Genomic DNA, 13,827 nt, shown 5'->3' on the forward strand with positions numbered 1-13,827 from the left:
ACAAGGATGGAAACAACGACGTGGCCGTTTGTTTGCAGATAAAAGTGAAGTCATGTTTGACAGTTTTATATCCGGGACTTTTGGTATGAAAAGAGTAATGTACTCATTGGTGACGCAAATTGTAGTGAGTTCAGTATTGTCCTTTAATTTTACATCACGTCACGTATCGGTTTGTAATTACAGCTTAACAACCATAACACTTCTAAAATAATACAAATAGTATTACTTAAGATTAGAACTTAAGCGTTCCAGTTCACTTTTTGCGGTCATGAAGGCTGGCCATTGCGAAATGTGTATGGCGCCCTCTTGTGGTTTGTTAAATTATCTTTTAACCCATGTTTGACTTAACTGAGCCACACTGTTTACAAAGCCCTTAAAACTGTCTTACTATGTCATTTTTATAATGATTTCCTTATTTTTTTAAATCAGTAATTGTATTTTCAATTGTACTCACCCCTGGCATTGATTTTTGTATGTTCTTGTGGCATAAAAAAACGGGTTAAATAAAGTATGAGATGCAAAATAATTAAGATACTTTAGTTGATTGGTCTGGTTTTAATATTGATTTTCAGTCTAGAACATAACCTCTGAAAACCTCAGTATCACAGTAAAATTGGTAGAGTAAAACATGCTGGTGTTTTAAGTAGTACCATACCCAAAAATCACAGTGATCTCTGTGAAGGGTTTTCATTTAAGGAACTGAACGATCAATACATGTACAGAAGATAAGGCTTTCAGCTGTGCCACCAACTCACTGCTGCTTTCATCCCTCAACAACACTGTGTTCGTGGCCACAGGCCAAAATTATACAAAAACAAAATCAATATCAAAAGCCGAGTGGCATTTCACAACTTCAAATAGTGCATTTTACCCAGGGGCAGAATCCTCTGAAATGATTGATCACTGAACTAAACTAACCGCTGTGTGCTGGCAAAGGCCGCTCGTTTTGCTTGAGGTTTCACGTTGGAGCGTCTGAGGAAATCTGTCATAATCAGTCAACAAAACAGATTCAACATGATCATGCAAACTCAAAGACACTATACTAAAGATTATGGAGGCACAGACGCAAGCCACAATATTCATAGATTTGTACAGACGCCCATGCAAGACAACATTCATGGCTACGTAAAGAAGCACAGAAGGCAAACTGACACTGTAGATGTACCGTATGGACAGTGTCTGTAGACTCCAGCCCAACATAAACAGAACTGTCCAGACAGAGCGTATGAGAGGAAAAACAGGTACATCTGAAAGGTCTGAGGATCTAATGTTGCATTGTTGTGTGAAAATCCATATTTCATGAGAGGTACTGATCAGACGTCTGAAGGTTTCTGGAACAGAAAATAAAATAACCTGTAGAGAAAGAGCTGCCAGAGTCTGTGTATTTGAACGGCACTTGAGGTGAGCAGGCTGGTCTATCGCAAAAGCAGAGGAAGATCTTCTTAGTTGATGGGAGGGTCTCTAGTCTTGACACTCCCGTCCTCCAAACCGAAGTACACCCTCTCAGCCATCCCCACAAACAAACCTGTCTCAACCACACCTTATATGAAAAAAAGAGAGAGAGAACATTCATTTGTGCTTAGCAATGAGAGAGAGAACATTCATTTGTGCTTATATATATATTTTATAAAGACATCAAATGATCAAAATGAAGAGAGAGAGAGAAAACATTTATTGTGTGCTTAGCAATACATTACTACTATGTTTTTTGTTTCTTCTGCTCATCAAGCCCTTGGATTTATTTGCAGAAAAAAAAAAAATGTAATATTGTGTACTTTTTTTTTTTTTTTACCAAAGATCATTTATTTTATTCAGCACAAAGATATTCTAAATGATGATCAAAACTAACGGTAAAGGACTGTAAATACTTTTATAAAAAAAAAAAAAAAAAAAAAAAAAAGCTATGTTTTTAAAATATAAATATTTTGTAATATATATATATATATATATATATAAATAAATATATATATTATATATATATTATATATATATATATATATATATATATATATAGATATTTTTTTATATAATAAATAGTTCTTTTTAACCCTTTTATATCTAGATAGAATATATACTCATAATATATAGAATATTAGAAGATTTCAATAATGTGATACCATTCTTTTGACACTTTCTATTTATCAAACAATCCTTAAAGTAAAAAAAAAAAAGTATCACAGTTTCAATAAATACCACTCAATAAATACCACAGTTTCCAGTTTTTCAACATTTCTTAAGCACAAAAATCAGCATATTAAGGCCAGTACACACTGCACCAACAGCCACTGACCGATGGTTGGAAGTGGAGTAAAATCTGCTAAAAAATAAGCTTTGCCATCACAGGAATGAATTACATTTTTGGAATAAATATGTATTTAAAAATCAATTTTACACAGTTCTTGGAATATCCGATAAGTGGAGTAATGCTGCTAAAAATTCAGCTTTGCTGTTAAAGTAATTGATTTCTTTTTTAGATTGTTGTGTTATTTAAAATTTTTACGATTCCAAACTTATTAACAATAGAGAAAAGGTGTAGATTTGTACTGACCTGGGATCATCTTGATGGCTGTGTTGACTTCTTTCCAGTTCTGTGCATGCTCAAACTTCCAATCCAGGATGAAGTTACTGTTATCAGTAACCACTGGACCCTAGAGTTCAACACCGTAAAGAAAAATCATCATTTGACTAGAACATCCATTTCATAGAAGCCCACAACATTCCAAGCTTAATGAGACGATTCCGAGGATCTACATTGGAACAATGCTACTTTCTGTGAAATTCAAGGCAAGATTGGGAGCATGTCAAAGAATAATACACTATACTATAATATAATACCCTAAATAGTGCAGCCAACACAAATGTGATGACAGTTCTTTTCAACAATAAACCAAGTTCTTTGGGTTGAATCACTTATTCAAATGAAATCAGATAAAAAGGAGTCCCTATTTTAGGGCAGGACATTGATTTTGTTTTACATATAATGTAATAAGTATATTATAATAAGAAAGTAAAAAAAAAAAAGAACCCTTAAAAATGTAAATAACACACAAATGTAATTCAAGATCCATTAGTAAGACTCTCTTACAGCTTTACTGACTGCCATCCTCAGCACAGCCTCTCCTCCAAAGCGCCGGGCAATGGCTCTGGACACAGGCACATACGCCATGGGAATGACCTCCACCGGCACACCTTTCTTCCACTGCTGCCCCAGGGCCTTCGAGTCCTTTCTACCCACACAAGCAAAAAATGACATCACACAAACACATCTCAGCTTCCAGTGGAAGACTCCCGTATAATTATAGCAATCACAGGCTGGGTTATGATGAAACCTCACCACTGTTTCACTACATGCAGTGATCAGCAGTATGATCAGCAGTAATTATGGGATGCTAAATATATACCAAATATTGTAGTTCAAACAATAGTGCACAGTGGGTTGATTTTCTGGGAAACACATGAAATGATGAAGTCACAAGCATCTGCTAGACACCACATTCATACAGTACCTATAGTCTGCAATGACAATGAAGTGTTTGGCACAACCAGCTACAATCTTCTCCTGGGTTAAGCATCCTCTGTTTTGAGGGAGGAAAAGAAAAGGACATGATGCTAGACACCTCAGGGATTTCACACAAATGAAGAGAAATGAAAGAAAAAAAAACTTGAATTAAACTTGAATTTTCCAATAATACCCTCCTCCTTTAATCAGCGTCAAAGCAGCATCAACCTCATCAGCTCCATCAATTGCAACATCCAGCTACAAGACAAAAAAAAGTTCTTCATTAATTCACAAACCCCCTGCAGTTCCCTCATAAACCCCCAGGGGTTCACAAAAAACCCAGTTTAGGGAAAGCTGATGTAATTTAATCTTGTGTAACTGAACTCTTTATGCTATCCAGAGTGTCATGGGTACTCATGTGATAAATTAAACCAGTTGTAGTAAAGTTTTTTTTTTTTTGGCAAAAAGCTGTTACTTTATTTCAGCCCAACAAAATGCTACCTATTGCTATTCCAGCATCAAAGTCAAATCATACATTTAATTGCCCTTTCCAACATAGCATTGTTTTACTAAGCTTTTACATTCTATAATGTTGTCTGAGCTAGTTAAGTTAAGTTGTCTAAATCATCTTTTTTTAGCCATTCCAGCTGGCCGTCTCAGCCCAAACTCACCTCAGGATGCCGGTCTAAATCAGACAAAGTGAGACCGTGCTGCAGAATCAGCTGACGGGCCTGGATCAACACAAGTTAAGTTAGTTATAAAACACAGTTTTCTAGTGTTAAATGAAGCTCTAAATGAATGAATACTGACCTGGAAAGACGTGGGAACACATACGATATTCAGCTTCTCCTGTCTGACCCTCTCAGCTAGAAAGAAAACATCTTTTACTAATTATCACTGTTAAGCGCTCCAAGCAGGAGTGTGTAATATTAGATCACATGTCTTACCCAGCCTGTCCACAGCATAGACGATAGTTGAGCCACTGCCCACTCCAACTACCTGATTATTCTGAAAGAGAAATGAAAAGTCAAATATTATAGCATAAGCATAACCCAACCAAATATACCCATACATCAGGCCACCACAACACTGAAAATAAAGCCTGCATTCATTCATTTCTTTCAACAGGGTCAGTAAAGGAGATGCTTAACCTTGAGGAAATATTCATTAGCCCAAACAGTAGATCACAGCACTAGAAACAACAAGGTCATGGGTTTGGTTTTCAGAGAATGCATGAACTGATCAAATGTACACCTCAGGAGCACCTCAAATCAACTTTTATATTCATTTTCAAGTAGGTATATAATTCTTACTATTTTATTTAAGCATGTTACTAAATGTATCTAATAGGCATCTCAACAACAATAAAAAGTGTTCATGAGTGTTTTACAAGCTGTATAAACTGTATAAGCTTACTCTCAATTTGGAAGCATGCAAGAGTCAAGTAAGGCATAAAGAACCCAAAGTTCACTTTGCTTGTCCAGTCTTTACCAGATTTACCTTAAATCACTCAACTGACCCTAGTGTGTTACAAACAATTAATTATTTATAGTACAGAGACTGCATCCGTTAGCTATTTCCAAACATGCTAAGCGCTAAAGGTTTAATTTGAGCAGAATTCGCATCTTTATCGCCTAGCTTGCTGTATGTTTAAAGGAACCCGCTGTGTAAATAAACACAGGTGCTCAACTGATGCCACCTGAGCCACACTCACTCACTGACGTTAGCTGACTTCACTGTAACATCCCAGCTAGCACGTGTAAAGCTCACAGCGAATACTTCCTATTACATACTACAACTGTCAAAGCCGTTAGTCACAGCAAATACAAAACAGCATTACTGCAGGTCTGCTGAAGCGTATTTTAATAACGCTTCGTACGTCGAGCATCTGCACATGTTTATCAACGCCTCCTAAAGTATTTGAAGCGCCCGTTTATCCAGTTAAACTAATGCAAGTAGCGTTAATGTGTCCCAACGAAGGTAAATACACAATCTCACCTGTATGTGGTTGTCCACAGCAGCATGAGCTGCCAGTTTTTTGGCCTCTTCAGCCATGAGAGTGCCGTGGTGCCGCGACACACGTGTTGTTTCCCCGGCGGAGAGAGGAGGAGATATCTGCTGCTGATCACCGCAGACTCAACCCACCTCCTCCGCGGCCTCATCACATAGCGCCTTCACGACCAATACTACGAGATACGTGCCTCAATAACACATGTGCACGAGCAGAGGCATATTACAGAAGCTGGACTGAACAGAGCCTGAACAGGACGCTCAACACATCAGCTGTCAGATAAGTACTAGTCAGGTGTTTTCGTAACAGTGTTGTTGGACCCAACGGCAGAGCAGCGTACAGTGGATTCCGATTCCGCCTGAGTCGGATCTTTCAAATGAATCAGTTGCACAAACTGTTTGAATCGGATCTTTTCATTCAAATGGTTGAAAATATCAAGTCTGATCTTTTGAGAGAAAAAAATAAATAAATATTAAAATAAAAAAAAAAAATCGGTCAACAAATCATCGACTGAATTGTATTGTCTCTTTCGGACAATATTCACGCTACGTTAACCGAGGAGGGTTGGCTGATGGGGCGAGAAGGTACCTTAATAATTGAACAGCAAAAATATAAATCACATGCAGAAATATGTTTTGAGTAGTGATGGTAAAACTAAGCTTTCTAAAGAGGATACAACTGTATTGAAACTGGGTTTATTACTGGGTATGCCTATATTGTTTATTTTATTTTTATCACACACGAAATTTGGTTTTAATAGCATTTTATTGACAACATCCAGCCGAGAGTTAACATATTTAAAATATATTCATATCAGAATGACTTGCCTTTGAATGAGCCGAATCAAGGCTGCAATAATGAAATGAAAAAAATAAAACGCAATAAACACAGGTAATTACTTATGTGCAATATGGCTTGGTTGTAATTATTATTATTATTATTATTATTATTGTTATGTAAGCCACTCTGGGAATCAGGGGCCACGTGAGGAAGTGTAATGTAAAGAACCGCTAAACCGTTTTTTGAGATGAATTGTTCAAATGAACCGATTCGCGTTCTTAGAATCCTTAGAATCTGTAATGCCGTCATCACTATACTTAACATGACCAGTAGAGGGCAGTTAATGCCAACATTATTTTTAATTTGTGGTATGCGTAGCAAGAGCGTTTAAACATTAGACCAGGGGAAAATAAAAAGAAACTGTGGTAGTTAGCAATGAAAATCAACTATAGCCAACATAAATAGAAAACAGAGGAGAGCTGAAACAGATGGGTATCAATATATCTCTTTATTTGGCAATCAGCTTGAAATGATCTAGATTTCAGTGTATAGCATACCCCTATTAAACCCACACAATCCTTCCAATAAACATGTCTCTTATTTACCATAGTTTTTACATATTGCAGTTTACAAATTTAGCTTATCTGTTTGACAAAATCAATTCGACAATGGATCTTTTTTTTATGTGCTATATAAAAATCTACACAGTATACATTCATGATTAGAAAAAAAAAATCAAAACAATATTTTTAATGGATTGACAGCACACACACACAAACTCCCACCCAGGTGTGAGCGATCACAAATTAAAGCTGAATACTTCAATATTACAGTAAATGCTGAGAGATGCCCAATGACAAACAGGATTACTGAAGGGAGGTTGTTTTTACACCAGAGGTCTGGACTCAAGGGGAATAACTATGATACCGTTACAGGGAAGATAGAGAGAGAAACAGGAATGCTGATTATGCGAGTGGTGCAAGATGTTCAAGAGAAAACCAACTTTTTCAACACTACATCTAATCTCTCTCTCTGAAGCTTAAAGCTCTGCATGACAAAAATCAATCGAGTCTGGTTCTCCGCTTTCTCTAATCTCATATTGCCTATGATTAAGTGCACAGGTGCTCGCTTTTTTGCCCACAGTAAGTCAAACCATATCTTTCTCAATTTGTGCGCCTTTGTTTATAACGTCGCTCTCTCTAGGAATGTAACATGGTTTGATGAGTCAAAATCATCAGAGATATCTGCGTCTTCCGACTTCTTTTGTTCGGAAAGATCGCGAACAACTATAAACGATTATAAAGTAGGGATATAAAGGTACTATACCTTCATTTGACCATTATTTCTAGTTGCTTTTAATAATAACACAACAAATTACATAATAGTAATACAAATCAAAAGTTTCAATGTCTTATAAAAGGCATGCCTTCTCAGTTTTAAATATATTGTGAGACGGATAGACATGAAAGTGTGCGTTTAAGCGCCTTTCTTTTGGGTATTGTTTATAATCATGCCTCTGTGTGTGTGTGTGTGTGTGTGTGTGTGTGTGACTGGGGAAAGTACACAGATGTGGTGTCCTGTGATGTGCAAAGCTTAAATGTCAGAGTCCATTCAGCAGTGAGTAAGGTTTGCAGAAATGCTGCTTGTTTTTCTCCGTTTCCCTGAAACCCCAGTGCTTAGGATACATTCTCTACACATCAGTGGGTCTCCAAACTAGAAGTCTATTACCTCGAAAGAAAACTCTCTTTAGAAAACTCTAAAATATTGATAGCCTCTAATAATCCGCTGTATTGCTATGAGACACAGTTTCCTAAGGTGAGTGTATTCTTTTGGTCCATGCTCACTTCGTTATTACTTATTTGCACTGATATGTACCAAAATGCGCTGGAAAATCTGCCATCGACAGCTTTTTTTACTTGATGTATGAGAAGTTTTGCACTGGGTGTGTGTGCGTGTAAAACGTTCAGCATTAAGAGGTATTGCTACAGATTCAGTTCAGTCTCTTGTTCAACAGCTGTATTTGTGTTGAGAACACTATGGTCGGAGATGGAGTAAACACTTGTGTAATTTAGTCATGGCACAGTTGTTAAGAATACGTGTGATGGTTTCCTACGTCTCATAAATCAAGTGTCTGTGATGCATGGATACATCAGAATAGACTAGAGAGAGAGGGGGCGGGGGGCTTTGGTGTACTATTCAGATCATGAGAGAAGCAGTGACTGACCAAGGTCAACAGTCAAACAGTCAGACAGCGGTCTGTCGTTCTACTCTGTTTTGAACAGGCATCTCGTCCTCCGCCCTCTCTGGTTCTGTCTTCAAATATCCTTCTTTTCTAATCTCTCTCTTACTCGTTCAGTGCTTCACCAGAATGTCTGCTGTTAAACACTAGAATCAGTTTGTTTTTTCCTCCCAGAGTTTTGCATTTCAGAAATACAATTCCCAGAGTCCTTTGCTCAGAGGCTCAGTGTGCATGCGTTTACATGCGCTGTGCATCCATAATGTCCAGGTATTTAGCATCGATGATCCTGGGCAGTAGATAGTTCCTAAAACAGAGACAAAATTACAGCAGTTATCTTAATTACATACAAACAGATAATTAAGAAAATATACAGTACAGGTCAAAAGTTTGGAAACATTACTATTTTTAATGTTTTTGAAAGAAGTCTCTTCTGCTCATCAAGCCTGCATTTATTTGATCAAAAATACAGAAAAAACAGTAATATTGTGAAATATTATTACAACTTAAAATATAGTGTTCTATTTGAATATACTTTAAAACAATATTGATTTGATGTGATGTGAAGTTGAATTTTTAGATTTTTTGATTTTGACTTGTTTTAAAGTGCTAACATCCCATCTAATCACATGATCATTTAGAAATCTTAATTCCTGATTTATTATGAGTGTTGGAAACAGTTCTGCTGTCTAATATAGATTTTGATGAATAAAAGGTTAAAAAGAATTGCATTTATTAAAAAAAAAAAAAAAATTCTAATAATATATATTCTAATATATATATTTTTACTATCACTTTTTTTTATCAATTTAACACATCCTTGCTGAATAAAAGTATTGATTTTTATTTAAAAAAAAGAAAGAAAAAAAATTACTGACCCCAAATTTACTGACATATTCTATTATTAATATTAATATTTTTAAAACATAGCTTCTTTTTTTTTTTACTTTTTATTCATCAAATATCCTAAAAAATATCACATGTTTCTGAAAAAATATTAAGCAGCAAACGGTTTTCAACTTTGATAATGAATCATCATATTAGAATGTTTCTAAAGGATCATGTGATAATGATCCTAAAAATTCAGCTTTGCATCACAGAAATAAATGATAATTTAAAGTGTAAAATTTAAAAACACTTTATTTTAAATTGTAATAATATTTGATATTACATTTTTTTTCTGTCTTTTTTTGATCAAATAAATGCAGGCTTGATGAGCAGAAGAAACTTATTTGTTTAAAAATAGTAATGTTTCCAAACTTTTGACCTGTACTGAATATTTGATTTTTATTTGTTTTTTTTTTTTAATTAAGAAATGCATTTTTAATGACATTATTATAGTTATTTATTAATTAATAATTATTTATTAAGAAATAAAATTATATCATTATTGAAAAGGAAATCTTATTGATACATTAAAAATTAATACATTTTTGAAATCTTTTTTTAGTCCTGTCAAACGATTAATCGCGATTAATCGCATCCAAAATAAAAGTTTTTCTTTACATAATAAATGTGTGTGTTCTGTGTATATTTATTGTGTATTTACAGTATATATTAATACACACACACATGCATGTATATACTTAAGAAAAATGTTACGTTTATATATTAAATATATTTATATATGATATAAATTATATGAATATAAATATATACATGTAAATACATGTAAATATTTTCTAAATATAGGCTGTATGTGTGTGTGTGTTTATATATACATAATAAAAATTTTAAAAATTAAAAAATTTTATGTATGTAAAAACTTTATTTTGGTTTTGGATGTGATTAATTTTGATTTGTTTTTTTGTATTAATTCTTTTTAAAGCACTACTTTTTAATTAAAAAATATTAAAAGAATGTTTAACAAAAGTGCTTCAATTTTTAAAAAGGCACATGACTACAAAGAGCACATTTCAGAGAACTTCAAAATATTTTTTTTTCTCTGTCATGAACAAGCCACACAATGCATCATTCATCATTCTGCATCATTCATCATTCTGTAATATGACCTTTAGCAAACACCATTTATTACACATGCACACGCACAGCAAATCACACACTACACAACAGACGGGAGCTGAAGGCATTTCAGGACTCACCTGATGGGTATGAGGATAAACATTAACAGAGGAAAGATCATCTTCATATACGGCAGAGGGTACATCCCAAACGCACACAGAAAAAGCAGCTGCACCATCTGAAGGAAAGTGAAGTAATGGATCTTCCTCTGCGGCACCTTGCGGATGTAGTGAGCGGGAGGGTAGGACGTCTGAGAAAGAGTGAAAGAGAGATAAAGAAAAGAAAGAAAGATATAGATCAGAGAAAGATAAATACAACTGTATAACCTTGAGCATCTTGAATGATGGGATTAAGATCGGTCACAGTATGGACATTTCACTTTCACCTGGCCACATACACAAGTCTCCACAATACAGATACAAATCAGATCTAATTCTGGGCTACATGCAAATTAATGGAGATCATGTCCATGATTGTTCTACTCTTTTTATACCATAGGGCAAACAGTGTTTAAGTTAAGTATTACTGTTCAAAGTTTTGGTGCATGCTTTTATTCACCAAGGCATTTATAAAAACATTTAGAATGTAACAAAAGATTTCTATTTCAAATAAATGCTATTCTTATGAACTCTCTATACATCAAATAATCCTGGAAAAATATTCTATGTATGTTTCCACAAAAACTGTTTTCAACCTTGATCATTTAAATAAATTTGTTTATATGTTTGTATATTAAATATATTTATATATAATATAAATTATATGAATATAAATATATACATGTAAATATTTTCAAAATATATACTGTATGTGTCTGTATTTATATATACATAATAAATATACACAGTACACACACATATATTATGAGAACAAAAACATTTATTTTGGATGCGATTGATCGTTTGACAGCAAGAAAACGTATATTAAATTAATAGTTAAGAAAAATTGTTTTAAGTTAAAAGTTAATAGAAATATCAAACAATTTAAGTCAAATCAAAAATCATTTTGCCAAATCATTCTGTTTTCGGGATGTGCTTAACTTTTGTATTGGATCTTTTGTTTTGAAGAGTTTTATAATAAAAACTTTTATAAATAGACTTTGTGTAATAAAAACACTAACTAGTCGATTATGAAACATTTTGCCAATCCATAGCATTTACACAGATGTATGCATCTCAAACCACCTCCTGATCCATTCTCAATGCATCTTGAGTGCATTTATGCTTAGCTATCCGATCAGTAAAAATGCACAAAGCATCCAGCCACAAAATGCATCACTTGGTACAAAGACATTTACATCGATGAGAGGTAGAGGGCGCTCTGGTGCTTTATTTGCACAGCGGTGCTCTCTCTCTCTCTCTCTCTCTCTCTCTTCTGTGTTCTTATTTGTACAACTCCTATGACTTTTATTTGCCTTTGTTTTCATCAAAGACGCACGCACACACTTACTTGTTCTTTGAGTAGCAGAGCCATGCGGTCGCACATTTGATTGCCGTCAATAGATGTGAGAGCGATGTAGAGGAAGAGCCCATAGAGCACAGGCTTAGGAATCCACTGCAGGGGCACCGGCAGCAGAAACAAGCTCACACCTATCAGGATGTTAGCCACGAGCGAGGTCACCCGCGTCTCCTTCACACTCACTATACTACACACATGCACACGTACACACACAGAGGAGTCATTTAAAACCAAGCACAGTGTGCCAATAGCTACTAGAATGACGTTTGTGCTTCACAGATTGATTGTGAGTGTAATTGTTTGTGGTGTGTGCTCACGTCTCGTAGAGGTGTCCTCCCTCCACCCTTTCCTCCACGATGGCCAGCTGTCTGACGTGAAGAGTGGAGTGCGGGAACGCAGCATGCATCCACGGCAAGCCCAGCACAGACATCAAAATATTAATCAAGCCAGACAGAGTCAGGTCCCAGTGATACGCCGTGCCCTTCAGTAACCTGTGGCACACACACAGTCACGACTCAGCAGTGTTCAACAGCGGTGCCCTACCGAGACCAATACACAATCTGACCCAGTGTCCTATTCAGGTGCAAAGTGTCCAGTTTCTAGTGATGTGTCATTTTTATGTCAATGCTGAAAGCCAATCATGATATATTTGATGTTTAATATGCAGCTAGGTAGAGCAGGACCGACAAGGTTTCAGTGTGAATTGGGCTTGATGTTGTCATGCAATAACCTAAAGTTCAAAAGTTTGGGGTCTGTACCTTTTTTTATTATTATTAATTGAAATTAATTATTTCTTTAAATACATTTTATTTATTTTTTTTATTAATAATGCTACTTGGCAAGGATGCAACTGATCAAAAGTCACAGTAAAGACATTTTATAATATCAAAAAAGATCAATTTTTTAATAAATGCTGTTCTTTGAAAATTTTATTTCTATTCATCAGAGTATGCAGATTTTTTTTTTTTGTGAGCACATTTCACGTGTAACTGTAGAAAATGTATTTAAAAAGAAAACTGTTATTTTCAATTGCAATAATATTTCACAATATTTGTGTAAAAACGGTATAGTAGTGTGTGCATCTTGGACCCTAAAGTGATTCCTCTAGCTGAGACAATTATTTATGAGGACTGTGTTCAGTGCCCTTTTAGAAATTCCAAATAAATAAATTGCTTACAGATTTAATCATGAAAATATGTTCATTAATATTATTTTAAATGACACATCACATTATATGATCAAAGTTAGGGGGTAAAATTAAACACTTCCCTTCCGTTTTAATTTTTTCCTTTGCTAACTTGCTTAGCCCTCATTATGGTAATGATAATTTGCATAAAGATTAAACATGTTGTATTGCTCATTTGTTGCTCTTTGTAAATAAATGAGTGTAGGATGCTATAAATCACAGCCAGTGCAAACACTCCTCAACATGAAATAGAGAGCTCGTCACTTATTACATTGTGCCTGGTTAGGTGAAGTTCATTTTATCATTAATCATTTTAATAATCTGTAGTCTTCTGTAATGAAGCCACTTGTATGAGTGGGATAGGATCTCAAAACACAAGTTTAGCTGAAACTAATTTCAAAAGACATTAACCTGTTTTCTGGTGCATTTGTGAGAGAAACAACGATGTTCTGGTCGATGAAGATGAGGAGAAACAGGAGGAAGCCCAGACCCATTGCGCTCAGGACACTCGCTCCACTCAGCTTATCCAGCGGGGCTATTTGAAACACCGGACCTTCATGGAAGTTAAACACCGGCACTGGAAGAGAACAAATAACAGAGTGAACCTCAGATCACAAACCATTACAGACCCTCTG

The 13,827-nt window shown here is 35.1% G+C and overlaps 2 protein-coding genes across 11 annotated transcripts in view; both read right to left on the reverse strand.

Annotated features, from left to right (window-relative positions):
* Positions 1-535: 535 nt before the first annotated feature.
* Positions 536-5,861, reverse strand: LOC109045295 (ribose-5-phosphate isomerase-like). The gene is made up of 9 exons (XM_042736613.1): positions 5,498-5,861; positions 4,447-4,507; positions 4,310-4,365; positions 4,171-4,230; positions 3,693-3,757; positions 3,507-3,575; positions 3,086-3,227; positions 2,549-2,648; positions 536-1,540 (listed from the first exon to the last, which is right to left on the reverse strand). Exons 1-9 carry the CDS (start codon positions 5,552-5,554, stop codon positions 1,443-1,445), a joined length of 708 nt encoding a protein of 235 aa, XP_042592547.1. The 5' UTR covers positions 5,555-5,861; the 3' UTR covers positions 536-1,442.
* A 1,327-nt stretch (positions 5,862-7,188) lies between these two features.
* The window catches only part of LOC109071502 (sodium bicarbonate transporter-like protein 11), a 68,474-nt gene continuing 61,835 nt past the window's right edge, over positions 7,189-13,827 (reverse strand). For all 10 annotated transcript variants that reach the window (XM_042736617.1, XM_042736616.1, XM_042736624.1 and 7 more), the window contains 5 exons: positions 13,604-13,769; positions 12,324-12,497; positions 11,998-12,193; positions 10,629-10,798; positions 7,189-8,833 (listed from right to left, as the gene is read on the reverse strand). In XM_042736617.1, coding sequence (XP_042592551.1) covers positions 8,767-8,833; positions 10,629-10,798; positions 11,998-12,193; positions 12,324-12,497; positions 13,604-13,769 — 773 coding nt within the window. In that variant the 3' untranslated portion in view covers positions 7,189-8,766. The remainder of the gene's footprint in view (positions 8,834-10,628; positions 10,799-11,997; positions 12,194-12,323; positions 12,498-13,603; positions 13,770-13,827) is intronic.

This window comes from Cyprinus carpio, chromosome B13, assembly GCF_018340385.1.
Source record: "Cyprinus carpio isolate SPL01 chromosome B13, ASM1834038v1, whole genome shotgun sequence".
NCBI classification, from domain to species: Eukaryota; Metazoa; Chordata; class Actinopteri; order Cypriniformes; family Cyprinidae; genus Cyprinus; species Cyprinus carpio.

What these genes read in the sequence shown, in the direction of transcription:
- LOC109045295 (XM_042736613.1), bottom strand. Translation starts at nt 5,554, where the DNA reads ATGGCTGAAGAGGCCAAAAAACTGGCAGCTCATGCTGCTGTGGACAAC. An exon ending in GTGTTCCCACGTCTTTCCAG is followed by an intron (nt 4,231 to 4,309) that starts GTCAGTATTCAT and finishes GTGTTGATCCAG; the next exon opens with GCCCGTCAGCTGATTCTGCA. An exon ending in ACGCTGATTAAAGGAGGAGG is followed by an intron (nt 3,576 to 3,692) that starts GTATTATTGGAA and finishes CCCTCAAAACAG; the next exon opens with AGGATGCTTAACCCAGGAGA.